Genomic DNA, 25,843 nt, shown 5'->3' with positions numbered 1-25,843 from the left:
TGCGGACGCCAGGAGAGGCATAGGAAAGGAAAAATTCTTCGATACAGTAGTTTAGATAAAGTACTGTGACTGGGTAATAATTCCGTTCTTTCCCAATGTGATACTTCGATCAAACGTCTCAGCTTCATAATTGTTCAATTTTAAAGTAGAAACCTCATGGTAGATACCCTTTACAGGAACATATTTTAAAAAAAAAACTACGTTATTAACCCTTTGACTGCCAAAGACCCGATGAGATTGGCTTCTTAAAATATTTACCACTATTTTACTAAAATTTTGACATTTGACATTGTACTTAGTCTTATTTTGTACGCATAATAAATAAAATTAAACATAAATTATCCATCTTGAAATGGGTTGTCTAGAGCGGACTGAAAGCTATTTGGCCATAATGAGAGACAACTTTGATGCCAGTGCCGATTTTCAATATTTTGCGCTAATACTGTATAAGATATGACTCAGTATTACAGAAGCTTATATTTTGAAAACTTGGATAAGTTATTTATTGGTCCTACTCTCAAAGGAAAAACAATAATAAATAAAAAGGTGACATTACAAATCTTTAAATGTTAACATAAAAATGACACTTTTTATTAATGAACACGTAAAAAATTTTCTAAACATGAATTTATTAATTTATAAAGGCAGTAAAATAATTTTCCATGTCTAAAAAGAATATTTTAATTAGTTCTTTATGTCAATTTTATATCTATGTAAAACAATAATACGTTCTAAAATATAATCATGCCACATAATGGATTGACGTTTTAAAGCTTTTGTGGGTTTTTTAAATTTGGTTAATGCCTTTTAATTAAAGGTTTTAAAAAATTCAACAAGGTTATTAGAAATGTTTGAAAAGCTTAATTCTAAAAATAAAAAGAAACTGGGGGGGGGGGTGGGGGGGGGGGGGGGTGGGGGGGGGGGGGGGTGGGGGGGGGGGGGGGTGGGGGGGGGGGGGGGTGGGGGGGGGGGGGGGTGGGGGGGGGTTTCCAATTTTCTTTAGAAAGGGAAGTGTTGAGAAGAGCGATGTTTCCTGGCCTTAAGTCTCTTATTGTTTTCGTGATTTTTAGCTCCCTCTCGATTTTTACTCCACTAATTATGGCCTCTTGGCCATAGTGGTCCGAGATAGCTGTATTGACCACGGACACTGCGACACTTGATAGATTGGAGATGATGTTGTCAATTGTCGACTGTGTTGAATGTGTCACACGCGTTGGCGTTTTGACTAACAATTCTAGGTCAAATGACCTTAACAAGTCGACAAATCGTTTGGTGGAAGGATGATTAGTGTCCATTGCATTAATGTTGAAGTCACCCATTAGGACATAATCCTGTTGATGGCTAGACAAATCCATCAGTAGGGCTTCAAAATGTGTATTGTAAAGTAGGTATAAATAAATAGCGTTATGAGATATTTCAACCATTTTTATTCACTTTAGTTGTGTTAAACTGCCCACATTTGTGAACATTGGGTTTAGCTCCAGTTCAATTTCTGCAGATTCCGCGCTGCGCTGTCACAGATCTATAGTCATGTCAGTCTGAAAAGATCCAAAAGAAGCTTAAAATTAACTTTTTACATCCTTTCGATATCAGATACACGTAGACTACAAAATGTAGTGTAATCTAGGTGAAAAGGTATTCGCATTCACAATGAATCAACACTTCACACCATTATGTGTAGAACACTCGCTTGTTCTACCGTGCTTAAATATCGTGTCTTAAAAATCTTGTGCACTCAATTGTGCACCTGAGACAATGAGAATAGCTCTTCACCAAGAGTTTTACTGCCAAGTTTGACGTTGGCGTGTTGATAATAAGCTAAAAATTTTTCATGAATGTATAATTTTTTATTTGTCTCTAATGGACGGAATACGTTAACCTCGCTGAGATATATTTCTCAAAATTGATTCCGATCAAGTAGGTTAAAAGAATATAAGCTCACTTTCTCCAGATTGTTGATAAAAGCTAGCGGACATAAATATCTTATTGTATTTTAAAATTATTTTTTCAGGAAAAAATTTAGATACATGTGTAATTGATTGACTCTGTGTCTCTGCTGATGACAGAGTCCACTTTAGTTCTATTTAGTTAGTAGTACACATTCAATATACAGCTGAACAAAAACTGACAGCACATTTATTTTGAGGCAAAAAAAATCGAGAGCGTGAAAGATTCGAAGTTAACAAAACAAATATGTGTATACAAGTGTTGATTGTTAGTGTGAAAACTTCATATTAAAACCTAAGATCTAATATTTTAATTTTTAATCACAAATGAGATTTTAATTATTTTAAGCTGTATTCGAGAGGACAATCGTTTAAGATATCTACATTCGGGTTATTTTTATTTTTTGTTTGTATTTTCATGCAAAGTGTTGACAGGCGTTATAGTAGGATAGTTTAAAATTGCAACTACAGTCGAATTACTAACATCCAAATGTACATGTCGCTCATGGGTCAGCTGCACATTGAGAACACCTCTTCACCTAGATTACACTGGACGGATCCTGGGACACCACAAAGTCTAGTTGACTCTGATGTCAAAACTGTGTAAACAGTTCGCTGTGAGCTTCTTAGTCTCCGACTTGTTGAATTTCGTTATACTTGGATTCCTTATCAGATTCCAGGAATCGAGTCTGTGATAGTGTCAGATGCTGCAATGAGAGGAAGGTGAAATGGAGCTAAACCCGACATTGTCAAGAATCAAGTTTCCTAGTTAATTAATTAGACTCTTGTACTCAACGGACGGGTACAGGAAACCTTGTATCGCCATACGACATGTTCGTGATTACAGAGGGGTTGTAATATAATAGCAGGACACCACGCCGCGGTGGAACTCGACACTCAGTGTATCCGCTCAGTGTTGCCACCTGTAAGGAAACTATTATGGTAAATTACCCTACCAATGCAAAAAACTAAATATTGTGCAAAATTATTTGACGTAAACAAATATTTCTTCTATTATAGGTTTAAGATGTGCAAGAACAAATATGACTATAATGGGTAGGATAAGTCTTGAAACCGGGATTCTGCAGTACGATGTATGTGATAACGATGATATGTAAAATAAAAGTAATTAATTACTTGAGTAACACTGTAATGATATATTTCTAAGCTTTTGTTTTACTATTAAAATTACAATTATGTGCTCACCGTCAATTATACTGATAGCACAGTATTTCACATTTATAAACTATATTTACTTTTTTTGAGTATGTCAAGTCTGCATTCTGACTTCGACAGCTTTTCTAGTTTTTATGTAGTAAATTTAAAGCTAAGACGTTAAAAAAATTAATATATTTGCTCCATGTCAATTATTTCATGACTGCCCTAGCTATAATCATCATAATTTGAATGGCTGACACGTTTGACGTTTGTATGGTACACGCTATTGAGTGTAAACTTTCAGGGTGAGCTCATTCTCTGGTTCAAATGTTAAAAATAAATAAACACGGCGTACAGCAATTTCTAAATGTCAATAACTTAAGAAGAGACTTGATTTACCTGTACAGATACAATCAGTGACATGAGCATACAAGTTTGAGATTTCATTACTGCCGAGTAAAACTCGTATATATTGGATTACATGCATATTTTCAATTTTATATCTGATTAAATTCATGACAGACATACTGAAATCAAACAAAACTTTTTACCTGCCTCCGGCAGACCATGGGAGAGTTGTGCAGTGATTGGTTGTAATGATGCTCGGCCAAATCCCATGAATGGGTCCACCATTATAGAATACATTCTTGTACGTGTATAAATTAAGTTACATGCAAGATCTAAAGTCTACAGATTTCTTGAAATATATACGGATAGTTAAGCTCATATGTCACATTTTAAAGTCTATTGTAATGTTTTGATTTTTCTATGACAATCACTAATTAGCTCCAGACCAGTTATTATACATCCTGACCGCCTTCACCGCGACTGCTCTCCAACCACTCACGCTTGAGACGCACTCGCCAGAGTCATTTCTAAGATTTTGCTAGGCATACAATTAAAAATTCATTAAAACTTTTGTAATATAAAACTTCCAAGAGTAATGATAAATTTTATATTAGATATTTGACGATCAGACCAAACTAAACTGGGCGGTTGACGTGCTTCACTCTACGACCGTTGAGTACTTCTTGTATCTCGACGAAAGAGAGGCCGCTGGTGTCCTGTACCACCAGTGCGATGAAGACGAGGGCGAGTCCACAGAAGAGAGAGCACGACATGAACACGAACTCCACTCCCATGAGAGCGATCAAGTTGGGGAACAGTTTAGTCGTGAGGAAGGCGACCACTCCGCATGTCGACGCGATCACTGCGGTGGCTACCGGTCTTATGTTGCTTGGGAACAGTTCTCCAGTCAGAGCCCACGGTATGTTGGCGAAACCTGCAATTTTAATATATTATAAAATACATTCTTCACGTGTATAAACATAGTACATTTGTTTAGTACACTACCACAAAGTACGCGTTTAATTATTAATAATTATTACTCTGTAATTGATTATTTAGCAACATGACTGTGTTGATTCTGTAATTTCTGTGACAATAGACTCATATAGGATGAAAAGTAAATACCATATCACTCGAAGTACAGAAAGAGCGCATTTCCCAAAAATGTGTCATGCAGTGGATTGATCTCAGTCCACTGCATGACTCGTTTTGATTGATGTTTTTAGAAGGAATCCCTCTAAAAATAAAATAGGAAACACCCACTGACTAATAAAGTACAGGAAAATAAAATTATTGAGAGATATACGTTGCAATAAGAACACGAAATACTTACTGCAAAACAAAATCGTATATTTTACCCTTCGCTTCGCCATATAATGAGTATTTTTTTTAAATAAAGAAAAATCTCATGGGCCATTTATTATATATATATATATATATATATATATATATATATATATATATATATATATATATATATATATATATATCTAAATATATATACAACCGCATGTGTAACTGACTGGACTGACTGACTCACTCACTCACTCACGTTATACTAATTCTAACCTACTTCCAGATGAGTTAGAGACTTGAAATTTGGTACACAAGATAGCTTTCCACGTGTAACCACCAGGAAAATCCCGAAAAGTGAGAATTTTCATTTTCAACCCCTCAAAAAAATTCCCAAAAAATCGCGCATTCTTCACCCCTGCAGGCATTTTTGTAAGCCCGATAGCGGGCGAACCGTTGGAGCTAGCTCGGATCTGACGGAAAATTCATGGTCAGGAATGAAGTGAACTACAAAAAAGGTCTAATGACTTTTTTGCTCTATCTTCCATGGTTAAAGCGACAAAAACGCTCGAACATTTGAAATTCCAGAGATTTTTTCGATAAAAATAATGTTTCAAGCCCGATAGCGGCCGAACCGTTGGTCGTATAGCTCAAATCTGATTGACCCATCAAATTAGCAAATTGCGCGATCTACAGAAAAGGTCCAGTAATCTTTTGCCCTATCTCGATTGGTTTGGCCGAAAAAACGTGATTATGTACAATTTTGTTGTAACTTTTACGCGAAAACTTTTGTTTTTGGGGTCGATAGCGGCGAAACCATTGGTCGGAGGTCAAAATAAGACTAACGTTTTATTTAGGAAATAAGATGACCTACAAAAAAAGGTCCAGTGACTTTTTACTATATTTCCCTTAGTTTGACCGCAAAAACGCGATTAAGTGAAAATATTGGAACATTTTCGCCTAAAAATTTACATTCCGGGCTTGATAGCGGCTAAACGGTTGGTCGTAACTCAAAACAAATTTTAAACGGGATTTAGGAAATCACGTGATCTACAGAAAAGGTTCAGTGACTTCGGGAGTTGGCTGAGCGTTAGCTAAGCGTCAATAGTACGATAGGGACAGAGGAATATTTATTATGTTCACAGACACAATACCCTCTAAAAAAGGCCCAAGTGTGTCATTAACCCCCGGTAATATTAACCCCCCCCGGGATTTCCTGGTATGACCTGATAACCTCCTGTACATTCAACCCCCTGATGTGTTAACCCCCCTGGTAACATTAAACCCCCCCAGGGAATTTCCTGCCATGACCTCATGTCCGAATTTTACCAGGTCACCAAATCTCTTAACCCCCCCCCCCCCCTGGGAAGATCCTGGTATGACCAGATAACCCCCTGGAGACTTATCCCCCGGTAACGTTAAACCCCCCCTGGGAATTTGTTCATATGACCAGACAATATCCTGACGAAAATTAAACCCCCTCTTGTCTTAACCTCTTTAACATTATACACCCACCCAGGGAATTTTCTCGCCTTGTGACTAGATAGTCTCCTGGTGATATTAAACCCCCTGTTCGACTTAAAATACTGCCTTGAGGTCGGGTTTTTATTATGTTTATACTAAACAATTCAAGATAGCTGACCCGTGCAGACTTTTCTCCCGAGCTCATTTCTGGCTAAACCATAGGTCGTAGATCAGATCTGAGGGCACAATCGAAAGACAAAATTAAATTTCCAACAAGAAAGGTCCAGTCACTTTTTGTCGTATCTCTAACGGGTTAACCGCAAAAATGCCCTCAAAGTCAAAAAGTTTTTACGAATCCGGAAAAAAAATCTATGAAAAAGGTCAATTTTTAAATCCCTTGTCATTTACTTAATGTCCGGACTTAACCAGTCACGGAATTCCGCTTATCCCCGAATTTGCAAGCGTTTACTTTGGGGGCCTGGGGGCGTAGCCCCCAGCGAGCCGAAGGCGAGTATATATATATAAGTAGATATGAATATGGGGTTTCTAGCTCACTTTTGGGACAGACGGTAAATCAACATAAAATACTGTTTAAAGGACAACAAACGAATCTGTAACTCACGAATGAAAAATTACCGAATCTATAAGCTGTTTGCTTCTACTTTCTTGAGCTGTCAAATCAATCTATTTGAAATGTCTGCTATGACGAAAAATCTTCTACTCTACAAAATTGATAGTAACACAGTCTTTATCTTTAATAGTCTTCTCTCCAGTAACAACCAAGTGTAATTTATCATGTTTATTCAAATTCTTTAATCTTTTTTTCATCCAAAACAGTCAAAAATCTGTTCGGTAAGTGTACTTTATAATCTTCCAACTCGGCAATTATTGTAAACCCGAATTTATCTTTCATTTTCTCCAGATTCAAAATTTTGTATTTCTTATTTTCTTCTAATTCATTCAACTTCTTATATTCTTTAAATCTTAGCTCACCCAACTTCATTTTTAATTCCTTTAGTAGCTCCATTTACATAGGAAAAAAATTTGATGTGTGTCAAGTTTCAAAATAGGTAAGAAAGGAGGGTTGCTATGCTACTTTTCAGCTACCTGTAAAAAATCTACTTTTTTGCAAAATTTCGCTAGAATTCTACTAAATTTAGCAAAGTTTTACTAAAATTACTGCATTTTTGTTCAAAATGTTGAGTTTAAAAAATTTCAGCTACTTTTAAAAATAGTGAAAAAAGTTAGAAAATTGTACTAATTTCGGCAAATATTAACAAATTTAAAAAAATCCTATTAAAAATTTTTGCTATATAAATGGAAGCTGAAAATAAAATCTGTGCTACTGAGAAAATATATTCCTTAACAGAACTCTTAGGAAATAAGAAAAAACCTACTAACGAACGCTTCGGATTATGGCTTTTTAAACGAGAATTTACATAACGACAATCTGATTACGAACATTGGAGACTTAAACTACGTAGAAAACGAAGAAAGAATGGGGAAATTTTAAAGAATTACAGAACCATTTTGCGATAATATTATGGTTTTTAAAATAACAGATTCTACAGATCTGGAAGGAAAGCTGTTGAAAAAAGACGTTTGTGGCTCCTTTAACAGTTATTTGAGGGGTAAATTTTCTAGATTTCCACTAGCAAAACACGGCGTTAAAAAGCGAAATTACCGCAATTACTAGATTCTAATACAATAACAATAAAAGGAGTTAAACAGATTATAAGACAAGATTTTAAAAAGATCGCGAAAAAGTATAAAAAACCAGTAGCTGTTCCGTACAAAATAGAGTTAGCGGACGTAAAACTATTAATATTATTGGAAGAACTACCAGAAATCTTAGAGCAATTAGCTGTAGAACACTATTATTTGCTAGATTTGGACATAACACAAGACTTTGCCGGTATCTTTAACAAAGAAGAAATGACAGAGTACTTGACAACAAATTACAATTTTTGCAGACAGAAAGACGTTAAAAATAACTGTAAGATCATTGTAGATAACGATAAAACCGTTGGAAAGGACTGTTTAACCTGGATAAATTCTAACTCCAGGGTCAAAATCTACAATAAGTTCGTGTGCCAAATGACCAGCCCAGGAATTAACAAAATTTTAGGTAACAACGTAGTAAACTTCGTAAACTGTCCAGACAAAAGGTTAAAAGAGACGTTCTCTAGCGAGTTAGCAAAAAACAACGGAATTACAAGATTAGAAGCAACAGTTTACAATTATGTAGACGAAAATTTCCAAAATGATAGAGAATTTGATCCACTGGACGACTGTATAAGTTTATTAAAACAAAGCAGGAAGTATTTTAAAAACGCTCCGTTCTATTCGGTATCTCTAGCAAAAATGTGGAGAAAAATAACGGACAGTTTAAAAAACAGTTGTTGTCTCGTTTTTAACGACCTTTTACAGTTTGTTTACTGGGGGAACAGAAACACTAAAAAATTGACAGGAATACAGGTAAAACTGCCAGAAAATACAGAAAACAGGAGGAAAATGGTTGCCTACGCTATATCCGCGTTCAGTTTTAATCTTTTACCGGTTAATTTGGTCTGTGTTAAAGAAGATAAAAACGACAAAAATCTGGTAAAAATTAAACAAAAGTGCTATTTAAAAGCGGGAAAAACATATTTTTCTAAGTCTAATACCTTGTTTTCTACGGTTCCGAAAGAGGTTAATCTAGAAGAATTAGGGCTGATAAAGACGACAAACGTCGAGCCTTATATCTGTCGAAAAAGACTTAATATTACCAATAAATTACTTCCAAATTCCCTCGAGAAAATTGACCCTTTAAACGTCGTGTTTTTAAAAAGTATTAAAAAAAGGGAACAAGAATTAAAAGAACTTGACATGGAAACAAGAAAAAGAATATACCTAGAGAAACTGTTAAAAGAACAAGAAAAATATAAAAACTGTATAGAAAAAGATAAAAAAATTAAAGAAATAGAGAACAGTTTGATCGGTTACTTTTCGAAACAATGGAGTGATTTATCGACTAAAGGAAACTATAAAATTTCGGCATTTGTGGTCAATAATAAAGCAAGATTTAGCTATGTCGGCGTTTTAGCAGAAAAAGATGGCAATAAAGCTGTTTATTTTATTAAAGGACCTTTTAAAAATAAGTTTATCGAATTGAACAATAATAAAGAAAATTTAACGAAAGAAGGGTTTATTTTGATCCCGTACAACGGTTTAAATATTGTCTACTATCCGATTAATAAACCAATTATAGAGATAAAAACAGACGGTTTAACTTCTTTTAACGGTCATACTTTTCCTAAAATTGTTACACTAAACGCTTTAGATATTTTTACAAATAAGGACGATATTATTTACAAAGAAGAAGACAGAAATTGTGCTAAAAATCTTAGAATGGACAAGATTATTGGCGATATTAGGGTAAAAAATTGTAAAAGATTAGAAGATTTACAAGAAGGATTAGAACTACAAATAACTGCTTTATCTACAATAATTTATAGAAAAACCGAAAGATATATCTTAAAATTCGAAAATGTAGAAGATTGTTACATTTCTAATTACTGGCTAGAAAAAGAAGTAAAAGATAGGAATATTGATCTAAATTACAAATTAAAAATAAAGTTAGACAAAATTAAAACAAATCCAAACAAACATGCAGAAAGGTTTGTATTTGTTGGGTAAAATTAGTCCAAAATGTTAAAAAGAATAGAAAGACGTGTTTAGAATTTTAAATGTTGTCTTAATCCACTACCATACTTAGAACTTCTAAATCTGTATTTATAGAGTCTTCCTCCAGAAACATTTTGTAAATCGTTAGAATCTACATCAATTGTGCTGTTAACAACTTTTTTAATAATCTCTAATATTTTATCTTCGTCTTCTGTATCTAGTGTAAAAGAATCTGATTCTGTATTGTTTAAAATATTTACAGAGCTTTTACTATTTTTAAACTGTATTTCTACGAGTTCTGGCTTATATTTTTCATCTAGAAGATTGTATAAACTTGCTCTTAAATTCTTAAAATCTGTCTCGACATTTTGTATTAATTCTAAAATTTTATTATTTCTTTCTTCTTCGATTTTATCTTTTTCGCTTTGTAATAATGTTAGTGCTCTATCCATTTATTAAGAAAAAAATTTGGAACGCGGAACGTGAACGTGGAACGTGGAATTGATTAAAGAATGATATATAGCAGATGAAAAATCCGAAAATAATGGAACTACAAAACTAACAGTCAATTCATAATCGATCTTCTAAGTTTGCTGACATTTACATTATGCAATGCAATTTAGTACAAAATATATCTCCTCAAATTAAAACGTGAATCAAAATTGAAATATATCTTCATTCCCTGAAAGCTGGGTGGTCAGCGAATTGTCAAACGTAAAAATACGTTTTAGGAATCGCTCGTTCAAGATATTAAACAGGAAATTTTCGTCCACTAACAAATAATCACCAGAGGCTAACCTGAACAGGTTTCGGGCGCATTTTCAGTTCATCCAAACAATTTCTAGACTAAAATTACTCTTAAAGCTTAGACTGAAAATAAAATTAATCCAAATGATCCCAATTAATGTCTGCATTTCGTCTGCATTCCTTTTATTGGAAGCTATCAAGATAGTTTTACCATTTTACTGTTACCTGTATTAAAGAACAATCCGTAAGAAACAACACTGAGAAGAGGCATCCATTTCAGGGAGTCCAGGTCAAACTGATTACTCTTCAGCAGAAAAAATATTCCAAGTCCTCCCTAAGGAATCCGTATTCAGGCACAAGTAAACGAAACACACATCGGCAATAGCAACAATAAAATGAGCAATCAAAACTGAATAAGTGATAATAGATAATGGAATTGATAATACAGTAACTTATTACAGTTCTAAAATATTTATATTTATATCTAAAACTCATAAGTTCGTTCAAAGGATTTTATGAAGTTAAATTACTGTTAAATTAATTTAAAAACTAAAACAAATAAATTAAATTAGCGAGTGTTAAAGCTAGCTTCTTAGCTGAACAATTACTTAGTTGATGTATATTGAATGCAGAATAGAATGAATAAAAATAATTAGACTAGCTTCATGACCATTATAACACACTGACGCTACAAATTACATTTCACTGCAGTCAATCACTAATTTAGTGTGTCAAGCTCTACATTTTAATACATCAAAGATTACACTTATTTTTTTATGCTTTTAGTTTGCATTTAGTGAATTAAATTTCTTTATTAAGAGAAAGAGAAAAGCTCAAAATATTTCTCTGCTATAGAAACTTTTAATTATATTCAGCGACTGTGTAGTAACCGCGAACTCGAGAGCTTTTATTGACGCAGATGAGAGCAGTTTTGTTTACTTGCTCTGCTGCAGGAGAGAGAATTTGTTTTTAAATATGTGGGTTTCTGGTGTCAAAGTTCATGTACAGTGCAATAATATATTATAGTTCCAATTAATGAGAAATTGAGTCATTCTTCTTTTACGCCTATGGCCGTTGTAACAAGATAATACTTCTCATAATAAGCCTAACATGGCTTTATAACTCCTGTTGCAGAAATAATAATGGTTTTTGTGTTACAATTATATGACACGGGAAAGAGTCATTAACCAATCATAAACCTACAAAGTACTATTATACATACAATCAACGATTCTACCTACCAGCGTCACTTTAAGAACTTGTCTAACATATCCGATAATGCATAGTGAAAAGCTATAAAAAACAAATGCTACTACATACTACCAACCATTCTACACACCAGCGTTATTCTTAGAACTAGTGTCTATAATATCCGACAATGGAAAGTGATAAGGCTGTAAGAACCAAATACTACCAAACACAACCAACCATTCTACACACCAACGTTACTTTTAGAACTAGTGTCTAAAATATCTGACAATCGACAGAGTTAACCCTGTTATAAACTAAATACTACCAAACGTACAACCAATGATGCTATACACCAACGCTGCTTTTGGAACTTCCGTCTAACATATTTTGACAAGGGACACAGTGATAGCAGAGTTATAAACTACGTACTATAGTAATACATACAACCGAACATTCTACACACCATTGCTGTTTTATGAACTTGTATCTAAAATAAAATATCTGACAATCGACAGAGTGATAACCCTGTTATAAACTAAATACTACCAAACGTACAACCAATGATGCTATACACCAACGCTGCTTTTGGAACTTCCGTCTAACATATTTTGACAAGGGACACAGTGATAGCAGAGATATAAACTACGTACTATAGTAATACATACAACCGAACATTCTACACACCATTGCTGTTTTATGAACTTGTATCTAAAATAAAATATCTGACAATCGACAGAGTGATAACCCTGTTATAAACTAAATACTACCAAACGCACAACCAATGATGGCACACACTAACGCTGCTTTTGGAACTTCCGTCTAACATATTTGACAAGGGACACAGTGATAGCAGAGTTATAAACTACGTACTATAGTAATACATACAACCGAACATTCTACACACCATTGCTGTTTTATAAACTTGTATCTAAAATAAAATATCTGACAATCGACAGAGTGATAACCCTGTTATAAACTAAGTACTAGCAAACGTACAACCAATGATGCTATACACGAACGCTGCTTTTGGAACTTCCGTCTAACATATTTGACAAGGGACACAGTGATAGCAGGGTTACAAACTACGTACTATAGTAATACATACAACCGAACATTCTACACACCATTGCTGTTTTATGAACTTGTATCTAAAATAAAATATCTGACAATCGACAGAGTGATAACCCTGTTATAAACTAAGTACTAGCAAACGTACAACCAATGATGCTATACACCAACGCTGCTTTTGGAACTTCCGTCTAACATATTTGACAAGGGACACAGTGATAGCAGGGTTACAAACTACGTACTATAGTAATACATACAACCGAACATTCTACACACCATTGCTGTTTTATGAACTTGTATCTAAAATAAAATATCTGACAATCGACAGAGTGATAACCCTGTTATAAACTAAGTACTAGCAAACGTACAACCAATGATGCTATACACCAACGCTGCTTTTGGAACTTCCGTCTAACATATTTGACAAGGGACACAGTGATAGCAGAGATATAAACTACGTACTATAGTAATACATACAACCGAACATTCTACACACCATTGCTGTTTTATGAACTTGTATCTAAAATAAAATATCTGACAATCGACAGAGTGATAACCCTGTTATAAACTAAGTACTAGCAAACGTACAACCAATGATGCTATACACCAACGCTGCTTTTGGAACTTCCGTCTAACATATTTGACAAGGGACACAGTGATAGCAGGGTTACAAACTACGTACTATAGTAATACATACAACCGAACATTCTACACACCATTGCTGTTTTATGAACTTGTATCTAAAATAAAATATCTGACAATCGACAGAGTGATAACCCTGTTATAAACTAAGTACTAGCAAACGTACAACCAATGATGCTATACACCAACGCTGCTTTTGGAACTTCCGTCTAACATATTTGACAAGGGACACAGTGATAGCATAGTTATAAACTACGTACTATAGTAATACATACAACCGAACATTCTACACACCATTGCTGTTTTATGAACTTGTATCTAAAATAAAATATCTGACAATCGACAGAGTGATAACCCTGTTATAAACTAAGTACTAGCAAACGTACAACCAATGATGCTATACACCAACGCTGCTTTTGGAACTTCCGTCTAACATATTTGACAAGGGACACAGTGATAGCATAGTTATAAACTACGTACTATAGTAATACATACAACCGAACATTCTACACACCATTGCTGTTTTATGAACTTCTATCTAAAATAAAATATCTGACAATTGACAGAGTGATAACCCTGTTATAAACTAAGTACTAGCAAACGTACAACCAATGATGCTACACACCAACGCTGCTTTTGGAACTTCCGTCTAACATATTTGACAAGGGACACAGTGATAGCAGAGTTATAAACTACGTACTATAGTAATACATACAACCGAACATTCTACACACCATTGCTGTTTTATGAACTTGTATCTAAAATATCTGACAACGGACAATGGACAGAGTGATAATGTTATTATCATTTAGACAAAGTACTACTATACATACTACCAACCATTCCTAAGACTAATGCTGCTTTTCAACAACAGAATTGGTTTCTTGTGTTTAAAAAGACAGAACGATAATGCCGTCATAAAACCAAAAGTAATGCGTACCATGCCTATTCCCATGCCTGTTGCAGATATCAACAACGGTTTCTTGTATCCCAAATGTTTCACAGCGACAGGCGTTATGAAACTAGAGACCGTGGTAATAACTCCGATAGTTATAGAGCATAAAACTGCTGGACAAGCTGGTTCCAGTCATCTGGAAGATCTTCTCCGTATAAAATACCAGCACCGAAACTCCAGTAATTTGTTGGAACACCAGCAGAGTCGCACATATCGTCAGAGCTCGTCGATTTCCTCTTGACGTGAACAGTTCTGCTACAGATCCTGACTGGCCTTTACTCTCCTGTATCATGTCCTGAAATAATTACAACAATATGAAACTGTTATTCTTAAAATCTATAATCTGATTTCCAAAGTTGATTGTTTTGTTAGTATTTAAAGTTACTTTTCGAATTTTTTGGTAACAGTTGGCCTACATTTTTTGCATTGGATTTTTAAAGTTTGGAGTATTCAGTTTAATGTTAAATCAATCATTTAAAATACAACCTCCTAACCATAAATTATAGATAAAAAAGCAAATCTTTCAGCATTAGTAGTATTTTTTAATGCCTAATTGAAAAATGAAATTGTACTTGGCTCAGTGTAATTATTGTATTTTAAGGGGTCTAACGTCACTGATTGTAAATTCACAATATTATTTTGTTTTTTTTTTATTATATAGCGAAATTTTATTTATGTATAATTTATTATTCTTTTAAGAATGTTTTATATCGTCATTCCCTTAAGCCATCTAATACATAATGTATAAAATTCGCAGCCTTATTTCTGTGGGTCTGGTTATAAAGTGGCCTTAAGTGTAATTTGAAATGTCTACACTTCCTCGTGAAATCATTAAAATTATATTAAGATTTTTCTGTTTACAAAAAAGTTATCTTATAGGTTTTGACTATAAAATGTAGAAAGATTTTGTTGAAGTAACTTAATCGAACATCGATCGTACAAACCTCTAACTGAAGTTGAGTCATTTTTAGTAAGTTTTGTGAAAACCGCTTGTGTATTTACTCAATGTACTAAATGTATTACCTTTTTATTTTGGATAATTAATCCTTATATTTCCAATTTCCAAGTAGGTCTCCAACTGGCCAGAGATTTTGAGTTGTAGCCTCTCTCAAGCGCGACTGTAATCACGACAAATGTGACATTTACGCGTTCCCAATGAACAAACTTAATTACTTGACTTTGACAACTTGTAAAGTAGTTGCATAGTTGGCGCCAGACGCAAAGTTGTAAGAAGGGTATAACAAGTACCTACATTTCCTAAAGAAGTTTAAATTATGTATTATGTATCAATAGAAAGCCTAAATTCTACATAATATGAAATTTATTGAATTTGCAAAAGTAATTTTTTACAAAACAATATCAACTTCATGAATATAAACAAAATATTTATAATTTTAAAGTTTATTTTAAAAATATTCAACTTTTTGCTCTTTGAATTATATTTGCATGTCCGTAATAGAACATAAATCCAAATTAGGTTAGGTTACTAAAATATACAATTGGCTACAATCGTATGTAGTAATATTTTATAGTAGCCTATCGAAAAAGATTGTATTTTTGTTAAGTTTGCTACTTTTTTTATATTTTAGTACGATATGAACATCTTATTTATTTTGAAACAATGTGTTATATTTAATTATGAAATGATAAATTCAGTGTCTTTTGGATTGTTGTTAAAACAAATTTATACACGACCAGAAAACTAATTATTTGTAGTTTTGTTCTAAAATTGCTTATCAACCACTAATTTTTGCAAGGAAACGTTTTTGATAAATATTTATGTATTGTTTCAGTTCACTATTCAAATTCTGTATTCATTGGCAAAAATAAATTTATATAATAAGTGTACCTCTGCATAAAGCATGTAGGTTTTATAGAAGTTAAGAAAAATCACCCGATATGGACTTGCTAGTATAGAGGTACTGTATGGGTTGGGGGGTGGGTGAGGGGGGGTTGCGGATGACATTGTTACCTGTATTACCAGCAGCTCCCTCTCAACTTGGGAAACAGCACTACCCTCTCTCAGCCACAACAGGGTGTCTCTGGCTTCACAGACTTTGTTCTTCTTGAGGAGCGAGTAAGGAGACTGAGGAAGAAGAGGGAACAGTAAGAAGAAGACGCCGCAGATACCGAGCATGATGTAGTGAAGGTCAGCGTAACTGATGTAGGGTCCTAGAGAGTACATCAGGAGAGACCCAAAGTTCACTGAGATCTGGTTAAGGGTGTTCAGAAACCCCCGAGCTGAATCCTGGAACAAGTTTTGTATAATTAGAATTAGAATTTTAAATAAAATAGCCATTGTCAATAGATGGGACAAGCAGTAGTCTGCTTTTATTATTTCAGAAAAAGTTGACATTAAATATTCTAAAGTTTTCGGATTTTTTCGGACTGATGATAAAAACTTGCAGTCCACGTAGCTCCTGAACCATTAGAGATATAGAAAAACTCTAAAATGCAAAAATGTCTTATTTTGTAGTGTAGAATATAAAAACAACATAAAATACAAGGTGTTCCATAAAATATTTTAAAGTTGGCCGCCATATTGACAAAAATTATGAAAACTTCCAGTCCACGTAGCTCCAGAACAATTAGAGATATTGAAAAACTCTCAAAAGCAAAAATGTATTATTTTGTTGAGTAGAATCTAAAAAAAACATAAAATACAGGGTGTTCCATAAGAGATTTTAAAGTTGACCGCCATATTGGAAAATGGCGGCCATCTTCAAAAAATTTGAAAGTGTATCCCTGAGTGAAACTTAAAATTGAGCAAGTTCCAAATTTAAAGTGTGGTGCTAAGTCGTGTAATTAAAAAGTTAGCTATTGGATCACTTTAAAAAACTCACCCTGTATATATAATTTCGAGCTCATTGACTACATACGTTAATATAAATGCAAGATGTCACAACATATTTTGAGGGGTGATAATGGATAATGGATAATGGTCAGCTAATGGATTTTTCAAATAACAAAACATTAGCTTAGCAAAGTTGCTTAGTTTCCGAGATATAAAATTTTTTTGACAAACTTGCTACTATTGGTTATATTTTTATAATATATCATGGACAAATATCACAGTACTATGCGTTTTGTTATAATGTTTTCATTGAATTAATGTCACAGTGATATAAAATCTGGCGCGATTGAAAAACAGATGAAATCGCGACTTTTTTCTAATTAAAATTAAACGTAATTCATTTTAAAGTATTAGACACGATTATTATTCTGATTTAATCAAAATAATAAATAATATAATAATATTTTCGAGTGTACTTCATGTTCCCGACAGAAACTAATAGTAAAATGTAATATTATAAACAAATGTATATGTTCTATAGGGATTTAAAATTTGTACAATAAGACTTTATAAATATGAATATATATATATATATATATATATATATATATATATATATATATATATATATATATATATATATATATATATATTTCATTTTATTACTACAGAATAAATACTGTAATGAGCTTTGAAAAATGTTAATAACATTTATCGAAGTACAAAAGAGTAGCTTTTTCCTTACGAAGTGTTTTTTCTGTAGCTCATCTCGCCTTATAATAAGTTTTCAAACTGCTGTCCCACACATTGGGTACATACGTAGTATCTTCTAATACACTCTTCCCGAACTTCTGGAAGCATTCAATTCTTGAGCAGCGTGTCAAATACGTTATCGGAGTTCATCAATTTCTAATGGTTCAGCAGAATTTTTGTTTGATAAGATTTCAATAGTAAATATCCAATGGATTCAAGTCAGAGATCTAGAAAAATATAGAGTTGGCTCTGATAGGTCGATTCACCTGCCTGGGAAGATCACATTCGAGAAGTTGCATAACGAGATGGGCAACCGTCGTTATGAAACCACATTTTTTGCCATGTAGTCAGACTCATATCATCCAAAATAATTTGAAAATCATTTTCTAGAATATCCAAGTAAACTTGAACATCTGGAGACCATTTGGCTGTAAAATATACTTGTCACTTGTCCACATATTTAGTTTTAATTAATTTAAACGACGTAAATTGAAAATTAAGGATTCTCAATTGTCCAGGTTATGGATTCTCAACTAAATGCACTTCCATCTGATCATAAAATATTATTATAAACCTTGGATCTTCTTTATGTTTTTGTAACGTTCGACGAAAAAAATATTCATGGGGAAGTAAAATTTGCACCCGCTGTACTAGACATTGACAGGCTTGTTGCTTATGTGAAAATTTGTGGACTGTAGATCTCGATATTCTAATTCTTTGTTGGAAGTTTGTTTTTGACGATGGAAGGATTGTGAAGGAAACAGGATTATTTACCATACATTTACCATCGTTTATTGATAAAAAAAATGAGTAATACTACGTTTAGAGATCTGCAATATGATCTCTTCTTCAGGTAAATAACCAACCTAACACATAATTACAAACTAGGTTAAAATAAACAAATAATACCAGAGTTGTGACACGCGTAAGTCAAGAATCACAACCACCATTTTGTGTGTCAACTTTACTAGCTATAAAACGTGCAAGTAATTAAAAAAACTAAACACAACACTGGATTTCTTGGATTAAAAGGCGAATTTAAGAAAGTTTAATAGGATCTTAGACGCAATGGATATCCTCAATTAGTAATAAATAAGTAGTAAATAATAAAAATCTGTTTTATGTAAATATTTTCAGAACCCCATAAACCAACAGAATGAGAGAGATGTGGACAAATAAGAGCATAGTACGTAGTGAGTATCATGTCAGTATTTGTAAAAGAAGACAATCTGCAAAGGACAAATAATCCTGAGCTCAACTTTGCAGCTACATTTTATTTGTGAGAATGATGATTTAGGTTTCTATCTATTAAGATCCTTAAGAATTTTACAAATTGAACGGATTCAACCACATCTCCAACATGTAGACTCAATGTATCAACTGATCGAGATGATACTTTAATATTGATTAAGCTGGTCTTTTCTGTATTAAAAACAAGATCGTTACTATAAAACTACTGTAGGATGTTGTTTGTATGATCGAAGGCATCCATCTCCATGACATTATGACATTTATCATTAATTACCAAGAAAGTATCATCTTCGAACATATATAATCCAGACCTGCTACGGGGCTTCTATTGTCATTTACAAAGATGAATGGTAAAGGCCCCAATATGGAGCCCTGGGTCACACCACCTCTGAGAAATTTGACGTCAGAGCAGCATTTCTTTAAAACATCATCCTCACTGGATTGAACGTTGACAGATTGACAACGACCAATCAAATAAGATCGAAACCATTCTCCAGCTACACCTCCCACACCGATCCCAGACTCTCGTTAAGATCCATGTTAAATACTTTTCGTAGGTTAAAAATAAACTTCTGATGTAGATTCATCTCTATCTAGTGCTTGGGAAATTCTGTTAGTTAATGCAAAAATCGCATTAACAGTTTATCTGTCCTTTTCATACAATATAAAAGTAGCAATGGTACAGAGCCCGATTAGGAGTTTTTTTTTTAATTGCTTGCCAAATAAATCCATATCATAACTCAATAGAATAATAGAATAAAAAATTCAGTAATTAATTAATATTCAAGTGCTAAATTTTTAGGCTATACAGTTTTAATTCCGTAAAATTTGTATAAGGTTTTTATTAACCAAAATCGAATTTTATTGTTTATTTATCCTTAAAGACAGTTTTTAATTCAGGATTATTATATTAAATACCTTAAAATATCATTCGTAATTTTATGAGAAAATAGTAATAGTAATTTAATAACTCTTTATTAAATACTCATCTTATTTTATATTACTACATTATTACATTATTCCAAAGAAAACATTATGTAGCAGTAGTGTATGAAATATTTAAGTCTTTTTTAAGTCTCTATATCTATGAAACCTAGCAACTTTTACAAGATAATAACTATAGCTTGTGTTACTATCTTATTATTATTTATATTACAACTTGCTCATAATTTTATTAATTTTCAGTAAGTCGAAAATTTGTAAAACCATTTTGATTATAGTAAGAGTGAAATATTCTGTATTTCGTATGATATGTTGTTTATGATTGGTATTTTGAATGTAATTCAAACCTTACAATCATAAGTTGTGAGTTGTCGCTAATGTCAAGAGTAATATCCCTACAATTTTTATGTCAACTCTATCTCCAGAAATCAGTTTTTAACGTTACCTTATAAATAATAGCACGCCTTAAAATATATATATATATATATATATATATATATATATATATATATATATATATATATTACATTTACCAGAAAAATAGTAAATGTGTCACTTTTGATTCCAGCAAAGCTATGCGAGATTGTGTTCGTCATCTAGAGAAAATGAACACCTTAAGGCATTAATAAACAAATTAATTTACAGAAAATGCCCTTACGATGCTTTATGTTTTTTGAAACTGTATACACTTGTTCGTGTTAACGAACCGAATTTGTTTTATGAGAATTTATTTACTCGTTCAGTAACACAAAATTAGTATCACTACGTTTCGAGATCTGCAATCAGATCTCTTCCATAGATGCGGATTTCGAAACGTAATCTGTTTCCTTCTCAATCCTAACATCTACTAGAGTCTGTGAAATCCATGACATCGTCAAAAGAAAACTTCAAAGAAAGAATTTACTCAATAAAAGCCAAAACTTACCTCAGAAATTTCAGCGATGTACATTGGCAAAGCAGAGAAGGCCATGCCGCAGGCCACACCTCCCAGAAACCTGCCCACAGACAAGACGATGACTCCGCTGCCCTCGGCTAGAGTGAGGTAGGACGCCGTCTCCAGCGCCATGGCGAGGCCCACGGTGTACTTGCGGCCCAGGGAGTCGAGGACGGCACCGGACACGAAGGGCCCCAGCACGCTGCCCAGAGACAGCATGGAGGCGACGGTGCTGCCCTCGGTGTCAGTTAGGGTCAACTTCACCAACACCGGAGACGACCACACGAACGTTGTCCCGCATATCAGGTATAAAATATTCACTAAAAAAAATTATTTTCCCTATTATGATTCAAGTTATACTCTCTCTGATACATAAGAACGTAGAATCTGTACCTTTTGCTTGTCAAGCATACATGACAGGACACGTGGCTCTGTGGTGTAATGGTAGCACATTCACCCGGCAAGTGAGAGATCCGGGTTCGAGTCCCAGCGGAGCAAGTACTTTTTGCGATTCAATATTTATTGAAAATAAATTAGGCTATTGCCACTTACACAAATTTAATGAATGCAAATAGAAGTCATTTGACAGGTATTTGGTCTTCCGATCATATTTAGTTAGTTTGGTTATTTAAACACATATGTGAAAGAAACGGCCAAATACAAAATAATTGAATCGTAAAAAGTGAGGGCTCTGTGGTGTAATGGTAGCACATTCACCCGGCAAGTGAGAGATCTGGGTTCGAGTCCCGGCGGAGCAAGTACATTTTGCGATTCAATATTTATTGAAAATAAATTAGGCTATTGCCACTTATACAAATTTAATGAATGTATGTATATATATATATATATATATATATATATATATATTATATATATTATATATATATACAAGTTGTTAACACCGTGGAAAGTTACAATTTGTAAATGACTGTTAAGATAAGATTACTAATTTTCTGCATTTAGGATAGTTACTATTACTATAGCTAATACTATAGCTAATGTGCTACTACTAGCTATACTACTATAAGAGCACAATTCGATTCCTAGACTGTGTAAAAAGTTCTAATATTGTAGTTTTAAATTAAACTAAAAATAAGAATTAATTGTTCTTCCCATCTTAGTCACTTTTCGTTCCTACATGTCTATCAATATTTAACACTGTTGCAGTAGATACACAGAGCACAGTTATGTACGATTTAACGCAATTAAAGTTTTCTTAGCACATTACAAACACACAAATCATTTGTTATAAAGTATCGTCACAAACAATGCTTCGCCATAACTTAGTGTAGTAGGTTGAAGAACTTTTTGGAAATTGTATTTCTTATTCAGCGTATTTATTTAAACATTTACGGTGTTTTAGTCATTGCTTGCAGTCCCTGGAGAGTCCGCTGTTTACATTTCTGTTAGGAAATCCAAACAAACACATTTCACCACAAAGTGTAAACTTACATATTGCGACGCTTATATACAAATGGGTTCGCTTGGGAGAGCCCATGTCGCTACCACTGGGTTCGGCCTCCTTACGGAACTACGATTTCCGCTTTGACACCGAGTCAAGATCGGCTTGTACAAACAAACACATTTCACCACAAAGTGTAAACTTACATATTGCGACGCTTATATACAAATGGGTTCGCTTGGGAGAACCCATGTCGCTACCACTGGGTTCGGCCTCCTTACGGAACTACGATTTCCGCCTTGACACCGAGTCAAGATCGGCTTGTGCAAACAAACACATTTCACCACAAAGTGTAAACTTACATATTGCGACGCTTATATACAAATGGGTTCGCTTGGGAGAGCCCATGTCGCTACCACTGGGTTCGGCCTCCTTACGGAACTACGATTTCCGCTTTGACACCGAGTCAAGATCGGCTTGTACAAACAAACACATTTCACCACAAAGTGTAAACTTACATATTGCGACGCTTATATACAAATGGGTTCGCTTGGGAGAACCCATGTCGCTACCACTGGGTTCGGCCTCCTTACGGAACTACGATTTCCGCTTTGACACCGAGTCAAGATCGGCTTGTACAAACAAACACATTTCACCACAAAGTGTAAACTTACATATTGCGACGCTTATATACAAATGGGTTCGCTTGGGAGAGCCCATGTCGCTACCACTGGGTTCGGCCTCCTTACGGAACTACGATTTCCGCTTTGACACCGAGTCAAGATCGGCTTGTACAAACAAACACATTTCACCACAAAGTGTAAACTTACATATTGCGACGCTTATATACAAATGGGTTCGCTTGGGAGAACCCATGTCGCTACCACTGGGTTCGGCCTCCTTACGGAACTACGATTTCCGCCTTGACACCGAGTCAAGATCGGCTTGTACAAAGAAAGATAACGTCTGAACTAGTCATCATAACTAGTCATGACCTTTTACTATGTAAACACTAAACTCGTCTTCTGTCGTCTTTCTGTTTTCCTCAACAACAATATACGCAAATCCACCCACCAAGTTCATCCTTTAATTACAAGTTCACCAGAGAGACCTCACCCTGCTGGCTGAACGATCTTGTGCTTACTTACGTACAGGAATTTTGTTGTTACAGTTTAACAGCGCTAATCATTAAAATGCTTTATCCTACTTTTTCTTTCCCTTTTCTATCTCCATTTTCTATTTTTATCATTGTCATACCTAGGATATACTATAGGTTTTCTTGATGTAGTATGTATACAGGTTAGCCTTTAAGTATTTGTCCTTTAAAAATATTTGGAAGCAAATTCCAAAGCTGTGACGTCATAGAGTTGGTGATGATTTTGCAGGCTCATTTAATTATGATGATTCTCTAGAGATCAAAGTTCTAAACTACGTAAATTTAATTTTAATCTTTTAACGAATACTCATTAGCCAATAACTCTTCCTACCAAAATAGAACGTTTATTTCAAACTGCAGAATCAACACAATAATAAAAATATTGTTGTTAACTATTAAAAATCATTGCAGAAAGAATATAATAAAGAAAATTAAATAAATCCTGTATCTTACAGATGACTTGGTCCAATTGTAAACTTATTCAATAGTTGGAAATTAAATTCAAAAGTGAACCTTAAAATTGTAATTTCAATGTATATATATATATATATATATATATATATATATATATATATATATATCGTTGTCACACAATATATATATATATTGTGTGACAACGCCTGTGGTAATTTCGGAATACTGTATTATGTCATCGGCAATTCTAAAACTTACTAGGCTTTTAAAAGCACTAACACGCCCGATATGCCAGTTTATTATCAAGCTCAAAGATACACTTGTATAGATTGTAATTTGTTCAAATCACGATTTTTGACAGATTTGTACTAATTGTGGAAGAGTGCTTGAAGAAAACAAAATCAGTTCGTGGTGTTTTGTTGTTAGAAAATGACCCAAGTATGAAGTTATGTTTTAAAAGTTAAAATGAAATCAAATTCTCCTGTTTTCAAGTACTTTAAACATGGTTTTAAAACACGATATAATTATATAATTTTAACTTAAACACATTTCTACTCTATTCTTTTGTTGTAATACAGTACGATGTATATTTTCAAGGTACAGTAAAAATGCATAATTTGTATCCTTTAGTTCATTCTTCCCTAATTCTGCGACCTTTTTGCACTTTCGACTACCGTTTGGTTCAGTAGTTGCCGGACAATCGAGGTGCTACTGTAATTAATTAAGAACTATTATACTGATCCACGATTTTAATTTCAGACTGCTCAAAACCGATGAATTGACTAGCGTAACCTAAAAGATTAATACTTTTGCCTTGTGGCTTGTAAGTTATAACACTGCACACTCACGTGCAACTGGTTGTGATTGCAATATGCAATAACTATTTAACTACTGTAGGCTTTTTATGTAACTGGGACTAATAAATCGCTCAAAACCGGTCGTGTCTGAAGAATATTTTATTTCAATCAATTTTTTATATCGTTGATTACGCTTTAATCTTACCCCGTGGCAAAATTTGCATCTTCACATCTCATAGAAAGTTCAAATCGATTCCAAAAGTATCGTTTTGTATATAATACAAAAATATACAACCAACATACAACAATACAGTACATGGAACAATCAAGAAGCGTCATATAAAACTTTACAAATCCCACGGACACTCTCCAAGAAAGACCGAATGATTTTTAAGACCCAGATAGATTGCAGAATACAATGAATGAGTGATGGTATTTCAGATTAGTCTAAATTTTATCGTAATGGTTTAGTTGGTAGACACAATGATAACTAATACAATATATTCCGTTATGTCGTTAGATATCTTCTACAAATGCAATCCAATTACTTTTTCCGTCTCTTCCAAGACATAAAAATTAATTGTTAATTGTTATTGGCTAACCGTTAGCGAATGTTAAACTGCTGTCCCAGGACAATTTGACATTGTCCAAGCTTTGTTGTACAAACTTGAAACGGCACGCTGTATGGATTCACGCGAGACTTTTGAGTGTCCTCTACTATTAAGTCCCTAATGTCATTAATGCATTGGGGTTTTGTTTTATAGACGTTGTTTTTAATGTGACCCCAAACAAAGTAGTCAAGTGGAGATAGATCTGGCGATCTTGGTGGCCACTCGATATTACCTCTTCTGCCTTTCCAGCGATTTGGAAAACATATTGTTTAAATACTCGCGGACATGCAGGCCATAGTGTAGAGGTACTC

At 33.9% G+C, this 25,843-nt stretch overlaps 1 protein-coding gene across 6 annotated transcripts; it reads right to left on the bottom strand.

Moving 5' to 3' along the window:
- Positions 1 to 1,410: 1,410 nt before the first annotated feature.
- LOC124359053 (facilitated trehalose transporter Tret1-like) lies at positions 1,411 to 22,938 on the bottom strand. Of its 6 annotated transcripts, none has more exons than XR_006922098.1 (6): positions 22,605 to 22,853; positions 21,144 to 21,472; positions 16,451 to 16,726; positions 10,848 to 10,956; positions 3,656 to 4,386; positions 1,411 to 1,538 (listed from the first exon to the last, which is right to left on the bottom strand). XR_006922098.1 is itself a non-coding variant. In XM_046811456.1 (6 exons), exons 1-5 carry the CDS (start codon positions 22,648 to 22,650, stop codon positions 4,088 to 4,090), a joined length of 1,059 nt encoding a protein of 352 aa, XP_046667412.1. In that variant the 5' UTR covers positions 22,651 to 22,855; the 3' UTR covers positions 1,411 to 1,538; positions 4,084 to 4,087. The 6 variants fall into 6 exon arrangements, 3 of the variants coding, with proteins under 3 accessions (XP_046667412.1, XP_046667411.1, XP_046667410.1); XM_046811456.1 differs by having other exon boundaries at positions 4,084 to 4,386; positions 22,605 to 22,855; XM_046811455.1 differs by having other exon boundaries at positions 1,411 to 4,386; positions 22,761 to 22,938.
- Between the last annotated feature and the right edge of the window lie 2,905 nt (positions 22,939 to 25,843).

The sequence above is a fragment of the Homalodisca vitripennis genome, chromosome 4 (genome assembly GCF_021130785.1).
Source record: "Homalodisca vitripennis isolate AUS2020 chromosome 4, UT_GWSS_2.1, whole genome shotgun sequence".
In the NCBI taxonomy this organism is placed as follows: domain Eukaryota; kingdom Metazoa; phylum Arthropoda; class Insecta; order Hemiptera; family Cicadellidae; genus Homalodisca; species Homalodisca vitripennis.
Note: the sequence above shows the minus strand (reverse complement) of the source record. Positions and strands in the feature narration are given on the sequence as shown.

What these genes read in the sequence shown, in the direction of transcription:
- LOC124359053 (XM_046811455.1), bottom strand. Translation starts at nt 22,806, where the DNA reads ATGGGTTCTCCCAAGCGAACCCATTTGTATATAAGCGTCGCAATAT. An exon ending in ACATCGCTGAAATTTCTGAG is followed by an intron (nt 16,727 to 21,143) that starts GTAAGTTTTGGC and finishes AACTTGTTCCAG; the next exon opens with GATTCAGCTCGGGGGTTTCT. An exon ending in GGGAGCTGCTGGTAATACAG is followed by an intron (nt 10,957 to 16,450) that starts GTAACAATGTCA and finishes CGGATTCCTTAG; the next exon opens with GGAGGACTTGGAATATTTTT.